General features: G+C 44.3%; 1 protein-coding gene across 2 annotated transcripts in view; it reads left to right on the plus strand.

Moving 5' to 3' along the window:
• Positions 1-18,542, plus strand: part of TCP11L2 (t-complex 11 like 2) — a 49,996-nt gene that overhangs the window by 20,206 nt on the left and 11,248 nt on the right. For both annotated transcript variants that reach the window (XM_043966867.1, XM_043966866.1), the window contains exons 3-6: positions 1,765-1,900; positions 3,117-3,237; positions 5,934-6,154; positions 10,024-10,160. In XM_043966867.1, the coding sequence (XP_043822802.1) occupies positions 1,765-1,900; positions 3,117-3,237; positions 5,934-6,154; positions 10,024-10,160 (615 nt within the window). The remainder of the gene's footprint in view (positions 1-1,764; positions 1,901-3,116; positions 3,238-5,933; positions 6,155-10,023; positions 10,161-18,542) is intronic.

The following is an 18,542-nucleotide window of genomic DNA, read 5'->3' on the forward strand; positions in this document are numbered from 1 at the left end:
TTTTTTGGCGAGGCAATGAGAGTTAAGTGACTTGCCCAGGGTCACACAGCTAGTGTCAAGTGTCTGAGGGTGGATTTGAACTCAGGTCCTCCTGAATCCAGGGCTGGTGCTTTATCTACTGTGCCACCTAGCTGCCCTCATTTCTTATGGCTCAATGACATTCCATTATCTTCAGAGACTGCGGCTTATTCAGCCACACCCCATTATATGTGTGGCCAGCTACTTTATTGCCAGGTTTTTGTTTTTGTTTTTTAAACTTTGTTAGTCCATCTATAGTAATAAAAAATCTAAATGGATAAAAAAATTTATTTTTATCACTCCTAAGCTCAGGGAGTAAGAAAGATATAAGCAGCAACATGGCATAGTGGGTAATGTCTTCCCTTTTGGATGTAGATCCCCAGCACTTGGCACTGTTTGGCACATAGTAATTCCTTAATATGGGCCTGGAGTCAGGAAGGCCTGAGTTTAAATGTGACCTCAGGCACTTGCTAACTGTGTGACCCTGGGCGAGTCACTTAACCCTGCTTGTCTCAGTTTCCTCATCTGTAAAATAAGCTGGAGAAGGAAATACTGCTTCAGTATCTCTGCCAAGAAAACCCCAAATGGGGTCACGAAGAGTCAGACATGACTGGAAAACAACTCAACAATAATAAAGTACTTAATAAAAGTTTTTTTCCTTCCTTCCTTCCTGCCTCCCTTCTTTCCTTCATTTATTCAGGGATAGCTTTGGAATCAAGAAGCCTTGGTTAAGTCCTTTCTCTGACGCTTAGTAGCTAGATGCTCCCAGCTCAATTATCTTGTAGCTACTATGTGTAAACTTTAAATTTATTTTTATGTGCATATTCCCCCCCCCCATAAGAACATTAGTTCTTTAAGGGGAAGGACAGTTTCCTCTGTCTTCTAGCCTCAGTACAGTGGTAAATTCTCATGGATTGATAGCATGATTGCATCTCAGGATACCCTACCCTGTCTTAGCTGCAGTGGTACAGGGAATTTCTACACTAGAAGTTCCTGACCCTGATTCAAACACAAGTTTGAGCCAAAATAAGAGAGATCAATCATTCAGCAATCATTTCATTAAGTACTCATTCTGTCCTGGCCTTGGGCTAATCACTGGGGATATAAAGTAGGGCCAAAAAACCAAAATCCCTGCCCTGAGGAACTTACATTTAGATAAGACAGAGAAATAGAAGATGGAATGTTATGTGAAGTTCAAGGGGTAGGCAGGTAGGAACAGAACTATAGACCTGGGGTCAGGAATACCTGAGTTCAAATCTGGCCTCAGACATTTAGTAGCTGTGTGACCCTGGGCAAGTCACTTAACTTCTCTTTGCCTCAGTTTCCTCAGCTAAAAAATGGGGATCATGATAGTACCTACCTCCTGGGGTTGTTGTGAAGATCAAATGAGATAATATTTGTGGAGCACTTAGCATATATTGAACATTTCATACATGCTTGTTTTTCTTTTTTAAAGAACAAAGAATTTGGGGGCAGCTAGGTGGCGCAGTGGATAAAGCACTGGCCCTGGATTCAGGAGGACCTGAGTTCAAATCTGGCCTCAGATACTTGACAATTACTAGCTGTGTGACCCTGGACAAGTCACTTAACCCCCACTGCCCTGCAAAAAAACCAAACAAACCAAAAAAAAAGAACAAAGATTTTGATCAGAATATAAATGGTATCAGAATGTGGGAGGGTCAGGTGTGAGGCTGCTACTCTCCAGAAGTGAGGCTCTGGCTCACCCTGGTCTTTTCTTCCCATTAGCTACAAGTCCTCCCAGAGTGGTGACGTTTGATGAAGTGATGGCTGCTGCGAGGAATATCTCCAACATGACACTTGCTCACGAGATCGCCGTCAATGAGAACTTTCACGTCAAACAGGGAGCCCTGCCCGAGAACAGGTGAGTGGACGTGGGTCTGTGGCAGAGTTGGGGGGATGGGGAGGAGGCAAGTCACACCAGAGGCCTTGAGGCAGAAGTCAGACCCTTGAGAAATGAATTCATCTCCGTGGTCATCCAGGATCCTCTCCCACTCAGGGGATGTTTGATCCCGTGGAAAGATGAGCTGCTTGTCTAGGGCAGTGGCCAAACGTTTTGGTCTGGACAAGATGGGCCTGCAGAAGTTGGGCAGTGGGTTTGGTTCTGGGTACTAGAGTTTAAGAACATTGAGAGGCAGTGGGGTATAGTGGCTAGGTTACTGGGTCAGGAGCCAAGAAGATCTGGGAACAAATCCCGCCACAGACACTTCTTATTAACAGTGTGAGCCCTGGGGAAATCCCTTCTCTGCTTTAGTTTCCTCCTTGGTGAAATGAAAAGGTTGGGTTCCTTGGCCTCTTAGTTCCCCTCCAGCCCCAAGAAAAATACCCAAGCAGCCATTTCTGCATTGTTCTGATGTCCCACATTATCCCATTTGAGCCCTCAACAACCTTATGAGGCTGCCTCCACAACTACCGTGATCCCCGTGGCTCATGAGGATCCTAGCTCTAGAGCTGGGAGGGGCCTCAGACACCATCTAGTCCAACCCCTGCATTGGACAGATAAGGAAACTGAGGTTCAAGGAAAGTGAAGGGACTGCCCCAAGGTGACACAAGGAGGACGTGTCAGTTGGGATTGGAACCCAAATCTTGGTGGCTCTTCAAAGCCTCGAACATCACTCTGCCTCCATGACAAGAAACAGTACCTGAATAAGGTACAATAGCTTCAGATACAGTAGCACTTACAAGGGAAATGGGGAAGATGAACTTTCATCTCTCCTGGCACTGACTATTTTATCTTTTTTCTTTCCCTTGTTAAGACTGTGAGATGTGCCAAGGCGGGTTAGAACTTGATGGGTCTTCTGTTGGATTTTAGGCTTAGCCCCTTCCCCAGGAACTGCCCCGCCCCGAGCTGGGAGGGCGTGGCTGAGGCTGCCCACCTCTGGCAGCTGCTGCCTCCCCACACAAGCCTCAGATTGGGGACCGGGATGACTCGAATGGGTGTTGGCGCTTCCCAGCTGAGTTTGGCAAGCCCCTGGGCGTCCTTGGGGGCCAGAGTCTCCTTTGTCTCTAGTCTGGAATTCTGGTCTCTGGGAAGGGTCGCTTCAGCTGATTTTCACCCAGTGATCACTTCTCTCTTGAAGCCTGGCAGGGCGAGTGAAACACATCGTTCACCAGGCTTTCTGGGACCACCTGGAGGCCGAACTCAACGAGGATCCTCCCGAGTATGAACACGCCATCAAACTTTTTGAAGAAATAAGAGAGGCAAGTTGATAGCCCTCTCCTCCCTCCCCACCCCCCCACCCCCTACCCCCCTTCCATGCCTGGCTCTCTCCTCTTTCCTCCCCTCTCCTCTTACTCTCCCTCCCTCTCTTATTCTATCCTCCCTCCCCTCCTCTCTCCCTCTCCTTTCCTTTTCGAACTTTCTGTTTCCATACAGTGGGTAGAGAGCCATTCATAGGATCAGTCCTGCCTTGGACGTGTGCTGGCTTTGTCACCTTGGACAAGTCACTTCCTCTCTAGGAACTTCGGCTGCCTCCTCTGGAAAGTGGAGGCAGTAATTACTCACCTCCCAGGGTTTTAGTCAAGCTACAGTGAGATGACAGAAATAAAGTACTTTTCAACCACTTAAGTTCTATAGAAATGTCAGTTATTGTCAGCCTCATTTTACCTGGGAGGTGACTTTCCTAAGGACACATAGGGAGTAAGTGCTAGAGCCAACACATCAAGCAGGTCTTAGGACCCACAGTCTGCGCTGTAACCACTGAACCACACTATCATAGAAAACTACCTTGGTGGAAAAGCACAGGCCTGGCCTATCTGGTGTTCTCAGGAAGCTGTGCCCTACAACCTGCCCTTCTGCTTCTGCCGGCTTATCTGCAAAGGTTTTGAAATGGTGCCAGGAACTCTGGGCGATCTGAGCCCTGCTGCTTTTAGGCTTGCTATATTGGGAATTTGCTACAGGGAAAGTGATTTAGTTCAGGAGAGAGAGGGGGAAGGGAAGAAGGATAGGGAGAGAAATAAAGGAAGAGGGATAGGGAGAGGAAGAAGGGGAATAGGGAAAGGAAGAGGGATAGAGAGAGGAACAGGGAAGGGGGATACAGAGAGGAAGAAGAGAGACAGGGAAAGGAAGAAGAAGAATAGGAAAAGGAAGAGGAATAGAGAAAGGACAAAGGGAGAGGCAGAGGAAGAAGGGAGAGGGAAGAGGGAGAGTGCATTCTTTTGGAAGCCTTTGCTACCCAAGGCCTTACAGCCTGCTCCATAACAGGTTCTATCAAGGTTGCTTACACCTGGAGTGAGCTAGCTCCCATGGGTACAGACCTTAGCATTTCCTTTTTTTCTTTTCTTGGTATAAACCTGTGATTTCCCTGGTGTAAGTAATTCACAGTAAGGAAGCCCCTGCATCCAATGCAGATCAACCCCATCTTTGCAAGTTAGTGTGAGGGAGTGAGCTGCCTGACACGGGGGTTGTGAGTGACTTGCCTCTGGCTCATAGATTGTTTCATAGTTTCAGAGGCTGTCCCATCCAACTCTTTTTTTTTTTTTTACAAGTGAGGCCACTGAGTCTCAGAGAGGTTAAGTGACCATAGAATTTAAGTGATCCAAGGTCTAGAGCTGGAAGGCCTCAGAGGCCAATCAGTTCTACCATCTAATTTCACAAATGGGGAAACTGAGGCCCAAAGTGGTTAAGCCCTAGGCCACAGAGAGGATAAATGGTAGAGCAGGATATGAACCTCTTTCTTCAGTTGCCAAACCCATCCTTCTTTCCACCTGTGTAGCTCATACAGCTGTTATCCAGATGGCAATCAGTCAACACACATTTATTAAACACCTACTGTGAGCTAGGACTGTGCTGGGTGATGGAAGAAGGAAATGATCCCTCTTGATAAGGAGCACGCATCCAATCTCGAATCCAATGCCAGGTCCCTCCACTGTACCGCACTGCCTCCGGTTTAGTTTAGTTTAGTTTTGCAGGGCTATGGGGGTTAAGTGACTTGCCCAGGGTCACACAGCTAGTACCTGTCAAGTGTCTGAGGCCAGATTTGAACTCAGGTCCTCCTGAATCCAGGGCCGGTGCTTTATCCACTATGCCACCTAGCTGCCCCCTCCGGTTTAGTTTAATTAAAAATTTTTTTGTTGTTCTTATCTTGACAAATACTAGCAAATTGAGCATTTCCATATGCAAAGACATTATTTTTATTGTTATAATTCAAAGAACAAAAAATGAAAAGTGTCCATGAGGCCACAAATTCCCATTATATACTGATTTTTAAAAAAACGTTTATGATAATTTGGGCATGTTAGTTCCAAGGCTATCCCATTTGTCTCTCCCTGAACTTCCTTCTCTTTTTTCCCATGCCCTTTTCTTTCTTCCTTCCTCCCTTCCTTCCTTCCTTGGCAATTGAGGTTAAGTGACTTGCCCAGGGTCACGCAGCTAGTAAATGTCAAGTGTCTGAGACCGGATTTGAACTCAGGTTCTCCTGACTCCAGGGATGTTGCCACCTATCTGCCCTAGTCCTTTTCTTTCTTTCTTTTCTTTTTTCTTTTTTTTTTTTTTAATTTTAATAATTGGGGTTAAGTGACTTGCCCAGGGTCACACAGCTAGTAAGTGTCTGAGACTGGATTTAAATTCAGGTCCTCCTGACTCCATGGCTGTTGCTACCTATCTGCCCTAGTCCTTTTCTTTCTTTCTTTTCTTTTTTCTTTTTTTTTTAGTGAGGCAATTGGGGTTAAGTGACTTGCCCAGGGTCACACAGCTAGTAAGTGTTAAGTGTCTGAGGTCGGATTTGAACTCAGGTACTCCTGATTCCAGGGCCAGTGCTCTATCCATTGTGCCACCTAGCTGCCCCAGTCCTTTTCTTTCTAATACATCATTTTCATTGTTTTGTTTAATTTAAGAGGGAAACCCCCCTCAACCAGCCCTTAAATTCTCTTACCTGGAGTTTTTTTCATGCCCACAGACCCTTCTCTCTTTTCTGACTCCTGGTGGAAACCGACTCCGTACCCAGATCAGTGAAGTTCTGGATACCGACCTTATCAGGCAGCAAGCAGAGCACAACGCTGTGGACATTCAGGGACTGGCCACCTATGTCATCCATACCATGGGCAAGCTGTGTGCTCCCGTCCGGGACGATGACATCAAGGAACTCAAAGCCACCGGCAATATTGTGGAGCTGCTGAGGTTGGTATTCTCTTCTACAATCTAGCGAGCATGTACTGCGTGCCGGGTTCCCATCAAAGCAGCTCTTCTGTGTCCTCTGAAGGACAAGGGAATTGTCTGCCTTCTGGGAGCTAACCTTCTATTCAGCTTGGGTGGAGCGTCTTCTCTCCGGTCCTGTCCAATTCTTTGTGACCCTGAATGGGGTTTTCTTGGCAGAGATACTGGAGAGACTTGCCATCTTTTTCTCCAGCAAAGATTACCCTGTATTTGTTTTTTAGAAGCCCATTTACGTGTAGGCTGTCTCTTCCAATAGACTGTAAACCCATTAAGGGCAGGAGTTATTGGATCAGAAATTTTGAGCTGAAAGGGACTCCTGCTTTAACTATTCCATGACCTGCAGAAAACTGAGGCCCAGAGAAGAGAAAGGACTTATCATAAGATTGTAGATTTAGAGCTGGAAAGGAATTTGGGGACCATCTAGTCTACCCCCCTCATTTCACAGAGGAGGAGACTGAGTCTCAGGGTGGGATTAAGTGACTTGCCCAAAGTCATACAGGCTGTGTCAGAGGTAGCATATGAACCCAGGTCCTCTGACTCCAGAGGCAGGGCCCTTTCCACTCCAATATTCTTTTTTTGTCTTGGTGTTTGCAGTGTCTGGGATAGTGCTGGGCATACAATAAATGCTAAGTAAATGTTTATCGATTGATTTCAAAGAATAAGGAGGTGGTGGGGAAAGCCTCCTAATAAATCTTTCATCCTAAAATGGAAAGCTCATACCATAGGTTCCCATTCTCCTGCACCCCAAGACAAAGAATCGCCCAGTGCAAGGGCGAGATGGGACATAGCCCAACCTCAGAGGAGTTGGCTGAGCCCCACAGAGGAGAAGTGACTTCCCAAGGTCACCCAGCAGGCACATCTATGGACTTGGACTGAGGTCTTCTGACTCCTAGTCTACGTTTTGGCCCACTAGTGATGGCCTTTAAGTTCTCTGAGATCTGGGTTTTAGAATGTGTGATCAAAGGAATCTGATCACATATGGAATATTTCACATTGGAATGCATTACCCCTTGGAAGCACTGTGCCAAGGGGCTTGTTGGGTCTCTTGCTGATTTCTACTGGAAAGTTCCAATTCTTTCTTCCTTCCTTCCTTCCTTCCTTCCTTCCTTCCTTCCTTCCTTCCTTCCTTCCTTCCTTCCTTCCTTTCTTTCTTTCTTTTTTAGTGAGGCAATTGGGGTTAAGTGACTTGCCCAGGGTGACACAGCTAATAAGTGTTAAGTATCTGAGGCTGGATTTGAACTCAGGTACTCCTGACTCCAGGGCCGGTGCTCTATCCACTGTGCCACCTAGCTACCCCTCCAATTAATTCTTAGAAAAAAGTTTTCTTGATGCTTAAAAAAAAATGCCAGTTGCTTCCTAATGGGCTGCCCATGGATGAAAATTACCCAGCATGGGTCTGCAGGGATGGGTTTCAATCTTCATTATCTGAGACAACAACAACAAGCATTTATCAAGCACTTTACTATTTGCCAGGCACTGGTACTAAGCATTGGGAATTCAAAGAAAGGCCAGGAAAAAAAAAATCATCCCTACCCTGAATATGCTTATATTCTAATGGGAGAGATTATAAATAACTAGGTACATACAAGATACATGCAGACTAGACAGAAAGAATTCTGGGAGGAGAAAAGACACTAGATTTACAAGCTCTCATATTTTTGGGGGTCCAATACCTCCCCTCCCACCACCACTGAATCTCCAAATAAAACCCTCTTTTCCACAAGATGGTACAATTGGGAGCAAGATGAAGCAGTGGTTAGAACAATGGCCTTGGGAGTCAGGAAGACCTAGCTTCAAATGCAGCCTGAGATACTCTTGATCCTGGCCAAGTCTATTCACTTCTCTCAGCCTTGTTTTCCTCATCTGTAAAATGGGAGGGTGGCCTCTAAGATTCATTGTATCTCTAAATCTGGGATTTTGTGAAGAAAAGAGTTGTCAAACAAATCAATATCCTGGGTGTGTATGACATCTAATCACTTCTCCCCCTCCTCCTTTATTTTTCTTTCTTTCTTTGTTTATATGGCTTAATGCCTTTCTATCCATCTGTGATTGGGTGGAATGAGTCAGTTAGATATTTTATATCTTAAAATACTTCAAGGTATTTTAAAGTATTGTAATGATTAGAATGATGCCACCTGCTGGAGAGCTACTGTAGGAAAGCTCCACCATGAGGAGAAGGCGTCATTCCAATCATTACAGTCCCTTCATGGTCGCCATCTGTAAGGCGCTAAAATTCAAGCTAGTCTGTCTAAAATATCTAATGAGTGGTCGCCAATAAATTTAATAAATAAAAATAAAAGCTTTAGCAAGAGTTTAGACTTTTAAGCAATTATTAAGGAGAATAAGAATTTGGTAAAGAGAGAGAGAGAGAAAGAGGCCTAGATTCATCTATCAAAGGGAGCTACAGTTCTCCTGCTCCACTCTCCATGAGAGTCCTGACAACGAGAGTGAGAGAGCCAGCCTCACCCCTCCTTCCTCCCACAAGCAAATGTCAGGAGTGACGCCAAAGAAAAGCATCAGGTGCCTTCTCCTCATGGTGGAGCTTTCCTACAGTAGCTCTCCAGCAGGTGGCATCATTCTAATCGTTACAGTATGAAATATTTATATTTTTATATATTTCATACTTAAGTATAAAATACTTATACTGATTTTTATGGTTAACATACTTAATGCTTATATTTCATACTGAAGTATAAAATATAAAATACTTATATTTCTATTTTTATAGTTAATATACTTAGTACTTATATTTTATACTGAAGTATAAAATACTTATACTGATATTTTTATAGTTAATATACTTAATTTTTAAATTTTACACTTGAGTATAAAATACTTTTATGCCTCATACACTAAATATATTTCATACTTAAGTATTTTAAATATAAAATACTTTAAAATACCTAATACTTAAGTATATATAATGTAACAATACTTTATACTATAGTATTTAATAATAAAGCATTCATTATTAGTAAAAGTTAACTTTAAATAAGTAATAAAGTATTTAATAATACTTTAAAATACCACTTAGCCTATTGTAATATATTGCTATAGAATTCTTTAAAGAATGACCTTATTTTATTGGGCTGTGAAATTTTGTGGGATTTTTTTGGGAGGGAAAGAAATATCGTATATACATTTTAAACAGTTTTCTTTTTCTTTTAAAAAAGTTTATTTTGACTTTATGTCAGTTTCATTTCCAAATATATCTCCCCGTCCTCCCCAACCTAGAGAATCATCAATATAACAGCAAACAAAAAAGGAAAAAAATGGTAGTTCAACTAGCCAAAGCATCCTCCATGTCTGACAGTATATTCAGTATTACACATCCATAGCCCCCTTTGGCAAAGAAGAGAAGAAGGACATGTCCCTCTTTCTTTGTCAAGGACAAGTTTGATCATTATAATTACCCAGTCCTCAGTTTTGATTATTTTTAAATTGTTGTAGTCATTGTCACATTCCTTATTTTCCTGGATCTCCTTCCTTCTCTCTGCCCTGATGCATGTGTGTATGTGTGTGTGTATATAAAAATATAAATATAAATATATATTTGTATGTCCCCACATCTCCATCAGCCCACGCAATTTTTTTTTTTTGCAGGGCAATGGGGGTTAAGTGACTTGCCCAGGGTCACACAGCTAGTAAGCGTCAAGTGTCTGAGGTCAGATTTGAACTCAGGTCCTCCTGAATCCAGGGCCAGTGCTGGATTCAGCCACCTAGCTGCCCTAGCCCATTTAATTTTTAAACCACATTTTTCGATGTGAGACTTTGGTTTTTGCTTTTCCTCTTACCCCTCCCTTTCTAACTCATTCTCATTCTGATTTTTAAAGACAAATATTCCACGTGCTGGATCTCATGAAAATGGACATGGTCAACTTCACCATCAGGAGCCTTCGACCCCATCTTCAGCGCCAGTTGGTGGACTACGAAAGGACAAAATTCCAGGAAATCTTAGAAGAAACCCCCAGTAAGCAGAGTGTCAGGGGCATGGCCTCTTTAATTAGGAATTAGCCATCTTCATCTTGTTGCCTCACGAGTGATTGCTCCTGACTGATTTTGTTCTCTCTGACCTCGCTTTTGTGTCTCCTGTGCCTCTGTCAATGTCTCTGTACCTCTCTTGCTGTCTTTGTGTCTTCTCTGTCTCTCTGTTTCTGTCTCTGTGGATCTCTGTGTCTGTGTAGATCTCTCTTGGTGGCTTTCTGTCTCTGTGTATATGTCTTTGCCTTTGTGTGCATGTCTCTCTTTCTCTCTCTGTGTCTGTATGTATCTCTTTTTTACTGTCTCTGTGACACTCCCGCTCTGTTTCTATGTATCTTTCTGTTTCTTATATGTATCTCTCTGTGTCTCTCATCTCTTCGTGAGTCTTTCTCTGTCTTTTCATTTCTGTGATTCCATTTGTCTCTGTCTCTTTGGGGCAAACTTTTTTTTTTTTTTGGTCTCTAGAATCTGAATCATTCTCTTGATAACCTTTCACTAAGACTTGGCCAAACATGTTTGTATTCAAAGTTCACCCATAGGCCCCATGTAGAGCTCCGTGTTTGGAGTGGGAAGGTCTCAGTTTGGATCAGGTTATGTGACCTTGAGCCAGTCACCTATCCCCCAGAAGCTTCCTCTTCTTCCTTGGTAAAATGAGGATAATGATGCCTATGTGACCCACTCCCAAGGCTGTTGTGAGGGTGGTTGTTGTTGTTTGTCCTTCATTCTCTAAGAAGACCATGACAGATGTCATGACTTGCAGTGAGTTGGATTTAAGGGAGGGAGGGCTATGCCAAGTCACCAGCCTCACTCTCTCCTCCAGAGACATCTGGATCCAGTGGCAAGATCAGGATGACTGGAGATGGCCCTGGAGGTTTAAGGCAATCACGGTTAAGTGACTTGCCCAGGGTCACACAGCTAGTAAGTGTGAGGATTAAAGGAGACCAGAAGATGGTAGAGCTAGAGCCAGAAGGGACTGCCCTTGTTTGTGGGCACCTTGCTAAGCTTGGGAGTCAGGGCAGAAAGGAAAAACAGGCCCTGGCTTCAAGGGGCTTACAATCTAACAGGGGCCCACAGTGTATAAACAGATAAGTCTATGTGGCATTATTTGAGGAGGAAGAGGGCACTGACAATTAGGATCTTTCCTTCTAGCTTTGCCTTCCTCGGGGAATATGCCTGGCACTGTTATTGCTGGGTCAGTGTCTATAAGTCTTTGTGATTTTTCCAGTAAAAGTAAAAGATAGCCAGGTGCAGTGGAAAGAAAACCGTCGTTGGGATCAGAAGACCTGGGTTCACAGGTAGCCTCTGTCATTTACTACTTGGGTGACCTTGACTAGTCACTAATGCTCTCTTGAGCTGTTTCCTCACCCTTGATGGTCTCTGAGGCCCCTTCCAGCTCCAGGTCAGTGGTCCCAGTTCTAAATTGTTCTCTGGAATGACCATCCTTATCGGATTTGGGATGACATGAGGCTGGGAGGCAGAGCTAATCTATTGTCTGACATAATCAACCTTGGAAAAATCATCAACAGTCTAGACCAAGGTGATGCAGTAGAGCAGCAATGGAACGGACCAAGGTTCAGCAGCTTACTGGAGGCTGGCCAGGTCAAGGAAGGCTCGCATCAAATCCATTCAAGTGAAAAGAGACCCGGTATAAAAAGCAGAGCATTCAGGACAAGGGAGTTGAACCCTTTCCCCTTCCCATCAGGCCTCATCCAGAAGCCTTGGTTCAGTTCTGTTGACTACCTTTTTTTTTTTTTTTTGGCAGGGCAATGGGGCTTAAGTGACTTGCCCAAGGTCACACAGCTAGTAAGTGTCAAGTGTCTGAGGCCGGATTTGAACTCAGGAACTCCTGAATCCAGGGCTGGTGCTTTATCCACTGCACCACCTAGCTGCCCCTGTTGACTACCTTTTAAAAAAGGAATGGAGAAACCACAGCAGAGCCTCCAGTCCGTGGCTAGGACAGTGAACAGCGGGGAATTATGTGGTGTGAAGACGGGCAGAAGGAGCTGGGGTTTGACCTAGAGGAGGGAAGATTGCTTACTGAAGAAATTCAGCTCCTCTGTTTCTGCCTGGTTGGGCCTTAGGGACAATTGAAAGGCACACAGAGCTTGAGTGCCTATTGGCACATGTGCTTTCTGCACAGGAGCTCCCTTACAGAATGCAGAGGACAGATCTGGTTATATCTGTCAGGGCTGGAGCCAGGCTGGGACAGTTTTTTTTCTTTTTTTTGTGTGTGGATTTTTCCTCTCTCAAAAAAAAAAAAAAAGGCAAGCTGAGCTGCTTAGTTTCTGAGAAGAATTAGCTTCTTCTCAAAGCCACAGTTTAATGCCCTGGGCAACAGTTGTCCCTTCTGAAGTCATGTGTACTTCAGTGAGGATGTGAGACAGAAGGAGACAGCCAGGTGCGCTTTGACTTCATTTCCACCAAGACACAACATTTTTTCCTAAGGACTTAAAAGTTCCCTTTGTTTAAGTCTGGAAGGCGTAAGGACTTAGCTGTAACTGAACTCCCAAAGACTACTTAATGGAAACCAGTGGCTCGTGGCCATTCCTAACTGTATTTCTGTAGAACTGATTTTCTTTGTAATTCTATTTTATTCATTTAAAAACATTCTGGAGGGCAGCTAGGTGGTTCAGTGGATAAAGCACTGGCCCTGGATTCAGGAGGAACTGAGTTCAAATCTGGCCTCAGACACTTGACACTTACTAGCTGTGTGACCCTGGGCAAGTCACTTAACCCTCATTGCTCTGCCAAAAAAAAGAATTTGATCTGGACCTGTGATTTCATTAGTGTAAGGAAATCCCAAGGAGGAAACCCTCTCTACCATGGAATCAGTTGATAGTCTTAGACTTTGGGGTACTGAGACATTAAGTCCCCTGCCCAGCATTACACAGCACAGCACAGTACAGTACATCAGAGGTAGGACTTACACCTAGCTCTCCCTGACTCTGAACCTAGTTCTTGATCCACTGTGCCACACTCTTGTTTGGCTTTGGACAGAACACTTCTTGCGGGGCCTCAGTTTCCTCATCTGTAAACTGAGGGGATTTGACATCATGGCCTCCTAAAAGCTCTTGAATGAAAGGTCTTGCAGCCTTATTACTGTAGGGAGGAACAGAGGATGTTGTTTGTACGTGAAACTCCCATGACTTTCCTCACTTGGCACCACATAAAATGCATGCCTTGTTGGCTTCTTCACAGTGCAGAGTCTTACATCTGCAGCTACCGTACCTCTGTACAGTTTGGACCAGATGCATTCTGAGCTCCCTTCCAACTTGGGGAAATTCTCTAATCTTAACTTTAAAGTCACTCCCTGATCTAAACAGGCCTGGGGGTGGGGGTGCCAACAATGAACACCCCCCGCCACACACACACACACACACACACACACACACACACACACACACACACACACACTTCTAGATGAAGAAACTGAAACTATGAGATTGACATTCAGTGGCATGGCAAAGCCAAGGTGGGGTCTCTCAGAGACTCCAGAATCCCCCCTGAGCCTCAGCTGCTCCCCAAAGAGAAAGAGACTCCTTTGGACCTACTGGGTTTCTTTTGTCCTTAGCATTATGGGCTTTATTGTTCATGGTAGAGAACAAAAGAAACTTTCTCTGTAATTTGTCAGTTGTAAAAGAGGCGCTTAAAACACAAACAGGCATTATCTTGGCTCTGTAATTACAGATTCAGGGTGATCTCTACAAGCTATTTCAGTGGCCCCTCTTTATTTCACAGTTTTTTGTATGTCTCCAAGTAAAAACTAGCAAGAAGACAGAAAAGTTTGGTTAACTGTGAAGGGAACAAAGAACTGTGACATTCCAAAGGTGGGGTTGGGCACAGGAATTTGACTTGACTCAGGGTTGGCAAAGATGAATTACTCACAAGTTAAGGGGAGGGCTTTCAGCCTTTTTTGGCTAGCATTCTCTGGAATGGGGATGAGAGAGAGAGAGAGAGAGAGAGAGAGAGAGAGAGAGAGAGAGAGAGAGAGAGAGAGAGAGAGAGAGAAAATGAGAACAGGAGGAGGAGGAGAAGAGGAGAGGAAAGGAGGGAGGAAGGGGGGGGGAGAGAGAGAGAGAGAGAGAGAGAGAGAGAACTGAGTTCATTTTTTATAAGCAATTATCCAGCAGTTGACACCATCCAAATACCAGAAGCAGTCTGACTGTTTTCATAGGAAATTCTACAAGTTAAGGCCCAGGATTAGCAAATACTCCTTAGAGGAAAATAACACTGGTAGCAAGATTCTTCCCCCAAGACTTCGGTCCTCTCTGGGACGTTTTTAGTATTGATGAATCTGGAATTCAGCATTTATTGATGGCCCAACCTACTCTAGGCACTAGGCACTCTTGTCCCCACTACTGAGGACAACACAAAGACAAATAATAAGCAGACCCTGCCCTCAAGAACTTGAATTCTCCTGGGGTTCATAGGATTATAGACTTCGAGGCAGAATGTAGACAGTCAATGGGCCAAACATTTATTAATCACTTGCTGTGTTGTGCCTGGCACTGTGGCAAACACTGGGACTAAAAAGACAGAAATGACACAGCCTCTGTCCTTAAGGAACTAGAGCTGGAAGGAACTTTTAAGCAGCCACCAAGCAGGTATTCATGCTGTGTTCCAGGCATTGTGTTAGAAAGGGGGTTTCAGAGGTGAAAATGATCAAGTCCTCCTGAAAGAGCTGAAATAACTGACATTTCTAGGGGACTCTCATGTTCAGCTAGCATTCTCTGCCATTATCTCCCTTGAACCTCCTGAGAGCCCTGAAGGTATGTACCACGATACTACCTTTATTTTATAGATGAGAAAATGTTGTTAAGTCGGTTTCGGGTGTGTCTGACTCTTGACAACCCCATTTGGGTTTTGTTGTTTTTTGGGCAGAGATACTGGTCTAGTTTACCATTTCCTTCTCTAGTTCATTTAACATATGGGAAAACTGAGGCAAACAGGGTCAAGTGACTTGCCTAAGGTCACATTTGAACTCATGAAGATGAGTCTTCCTGCTTCCAAGCCCAGTGCTCTGTGGACTATGGCACCACATAGATGAGAAAAAAGCAAGGGGTCACAGAGCTGGCCTTTGAACTCCTATCTCCCTGACTTCAAGTTAGTCCTCTCTCGATTATGTCAGGATTCCCCCTTTTAGGTAGTAAGTATCAGAGCCAGGTTTTGAACCCTTGTTCTTTCAATTAACCACCTACTCTGTGTCCCTCTTGTGCTAGGAATGAGGATTTAAAAAAAAATCCCATTCACATGTAAGTAGATACAAAGTATATAAAAGGCAAATACAGAGTTGCAGGGGGAAGGGTGAGTGGTGCTCCCTGGTAGCTCAGATAACTTAGTCTCCGGTGAAATGAGGCTTTTAAACAATGTTAGTAGAAAGGTGCCAGGCTGGACTGGAAGATTTTTTTAGTCCTGTGTGAATCTGGACAAGTCATTATCTCTCAGTTGTGTCATCTGTAAAATGAGGAGCTTAGCTTGGGCATCATAGTTTAGGAAGGATATTGATAAGCAATCCAGTGAGCAAAGGAGGGTGACCAGGGTGGTGAATGAATGGATGAATGAAAAGTATTTATTAAGTGTTTACTCTTTGCCAGGGGATGTGCTGAGGGGCTGGGGATGCAAATACAAGAAAGCATATCAGTAGTCCCTACCCTTAAGGAGCTTCCTGAATGGGACCTTCTCCCCTCCTCAGAATGGTCATCAGAGTGGGAGGGATTGTTCAGGTAGAAGTTGGATTAGATGACTACCCTGGCCCTGTGCAACTCTAAAAGGGGGGGGGGTTGCTCAGTGGAAATGGTTGCTTTTTTGTCTATGAACTAATTCTAATTATGATTCAAGTGAAAAAAGAGTTGATCCACTTCCTGAGGCTAAAGCAAGATTTGGGCTTGAACAAACAAGGAAGTTTGAGTGTCTCTATTCTGCAGGCAGCTTCTGTCTGTCAGTTTCAGGCAACTTCTCTTGTCAGTCAGTTTCAAACAGCTTCTGTCAGTCAGTTTCTTTTTTCTTTTTCTTTTTGTTTAAATTTTGGGGGGGAGCAATTGGGGGTTAAGTAACTTGCCCGGGGTCACACAGCTAGTAAGTATCAAGTGTCTGAGGCTGGATTTGAACTCAGGTCCTTCTGACTGCAAGGCCAGTGCTCTATCAACCTCACCACCTAGCTGCCCCTGTCATTCAGTTTCAGGAAGCTTCTGACTGTCAGTTTCAGGAAGCTTCTGTCTGTCAGTTTCAGGCAGCTTCTGTCAGTCAGTTTCAGGAAGCTTCTGACTGTCAGTTTCAGGAAGCTTCTGTCTGTCAGTTTCAGGCAGCTTCTGTCAGTCAGTTTCAGGAAGCTTCTGTCTGTCAGTTTCAAGCAGCTTCTGTCAGTCAGTTTCAAGCAGCTTCTGTTAGTCAGTTTCAGGAAGCTTCTGTCTGTCAGTTTCAAGCAGCTTCTGTCAGTCAGTTTCAGGCAGCTTCTGCTAGCCTGGGGGTGGGACCTAGCCTTCTTTTTCCTTCTCCCCTCCCTTTACTTCTCTCCTCCCCCCTTTTCCCTGGGGTTTTCCAGCCAGAACATCAGACCCTCTCACAGACAAGAATCCTATTATTGGCAGCATCAGGAATAAGTATAGTTAACTATGCCTCTCCTACAAGGATTCCAGATTTTGGGGGGGAAAGAACCATGGATAGAGCTTTATTTTTTAGTGGAATTCTCTTTCCTCTCTCCTACCCAGCTTCTTCCTCTCACTTAACCATATTCAGCTAATCAGTATTTATTAAGCACCTGCTGTGTGCTGGTACTGCACTAAGCCCTGGGAGTACAAAGATGAGTGAAGTGGTCCCTGTGTTCTTTGGGGGAAATAGCATGAACCTATGTAGGTAAATGCAAAATATATGAAAAGATGTGGCCCTTACATCCTGAAAGGTTGCTAAAGACTGAAAGCCACACACCCTACTTCACCCCACCCTACAGCTGCTAAATATAGAAGTAAATACAAGTTATTTTGGGTGCTGGTTGTTGGGGTTTTTTTGGGGGGGTTGGGAAGATAGCAGGTCTTCTCTTTTCCCTTTCTTCCTTACTTACTCTTCCTTCTCTCTCCTTTCTTCCCTTGCCTTCTCCTTCCTCCTCTCCATCTCCCTTCTTTTCTTTCTTTCTTTTTTTTTTGCATGGCAGGGAGGGTTAAGTGACTTGCCCAGGGTCACACAGCTAATAAGTGTCAAGTGTCTGAGGCCGGATTTGAACTCAAGTCCTCCTGAATCCAGGGCCTGTGCTTTATCCAATGTACCACCTAGCTGCTCCACCATCTCCCCTCTTTTCCTTCCTTTCTTCCCTCTCTCATCCTTCTCCTCTCCTCTTTGCCCCTTTTCTGTTCCCATTGTGTTGACTTCCCTCCTTAGATTGTAAGCTCCTTGAGGACAGGAACTGTGTTTCCTTTTCATATTCCTGTCTATCCTCAACGTTTGGCACAGTGACACATAGGAGGAATGTTTACTCATTGACCCTCCCCTTCCTCTCTCTCCTTTCTCCCTCTGCTCTCCCTTTTCTTTCTCTTCTCTTCCTTTCTCTTCTTTCTTTCCCCCTTCTCCCTCTCCTCTATCCTTTCTACATCCTTTCCCTCCTTCCCATCCGGATCTGCTCTCTCCTTGCCCTGTTTCTCTATAAGTAAACTTTTGTTTTTTTAGGGGGAAAAAAGTATCTTCAAGTAAATATAGACTGAAAATATACAAATGCCATTGGATTTGAAGAGATTATATTTCAAATGTTAGAACCAGGGGAATGGAAAAGAAAGTACAGTTTTCAACAATAACAAAAACAGATGATGAAATTCAAAGGAGGAGCCTCTTCCCAGGGCCTGCCCCAAATCCTGCCTTCTTGGACTTACTGCAAGGGTTGCTACAACATCATGCTCTTTTCCAGGTGTTGGAACTTTACTCTCTCTCCAATGACCTTAAAATATAAAATAAGGCATTTTTCAAGGGAAACCTTTGGCGTCCAGCCATGCACACTTGCACAGGCCTCTGGGCCCCAGAGATACTGAATGGCACTAAAAATCTGGGCTCTGAAAGTCAAATTGTCTAGCATGGTTCAACTCACTGTTCTTTGGGCTATGGATTGCCAGACCTAGGTGACCCACGGCATTGGAGCACAATGGAAGAGTGTTAGGCTTGGTGTTAGGAAGCTCTGGGTTAAAATCCACCTTGGACACTCACTAGCTGGATGATTCTGGGACACTCACTTAACCTCCAACCTCATAATTGAGATGTTGGTGCCCTTGGTTTTATTATTTCTTGATGTCTCATGGAGTCACTGGCTTCTACTTGGATGATTCTCCTTTTTAAGGAGTTATTTTCTTCAGTAATGTTTTGTACCTCTTTGGCCAAGCTGTTGATTTTCTTT

The sequence above is a fragment of the Dromiciops gliroides genome, chromosome 5 (genome assembly GCF_019393635.1).
Source record: "Dromiciops gliroides isolate mDroGli1 chromosome 5, mDroGli1.pri, whole genome shotgun sequence".
NCBI lineage: Eukaryota > Metazoa > Chordata > Mammalia > Microbiotheria > Microbiotheriidae > Dromiciops > Dromiciops gliroides.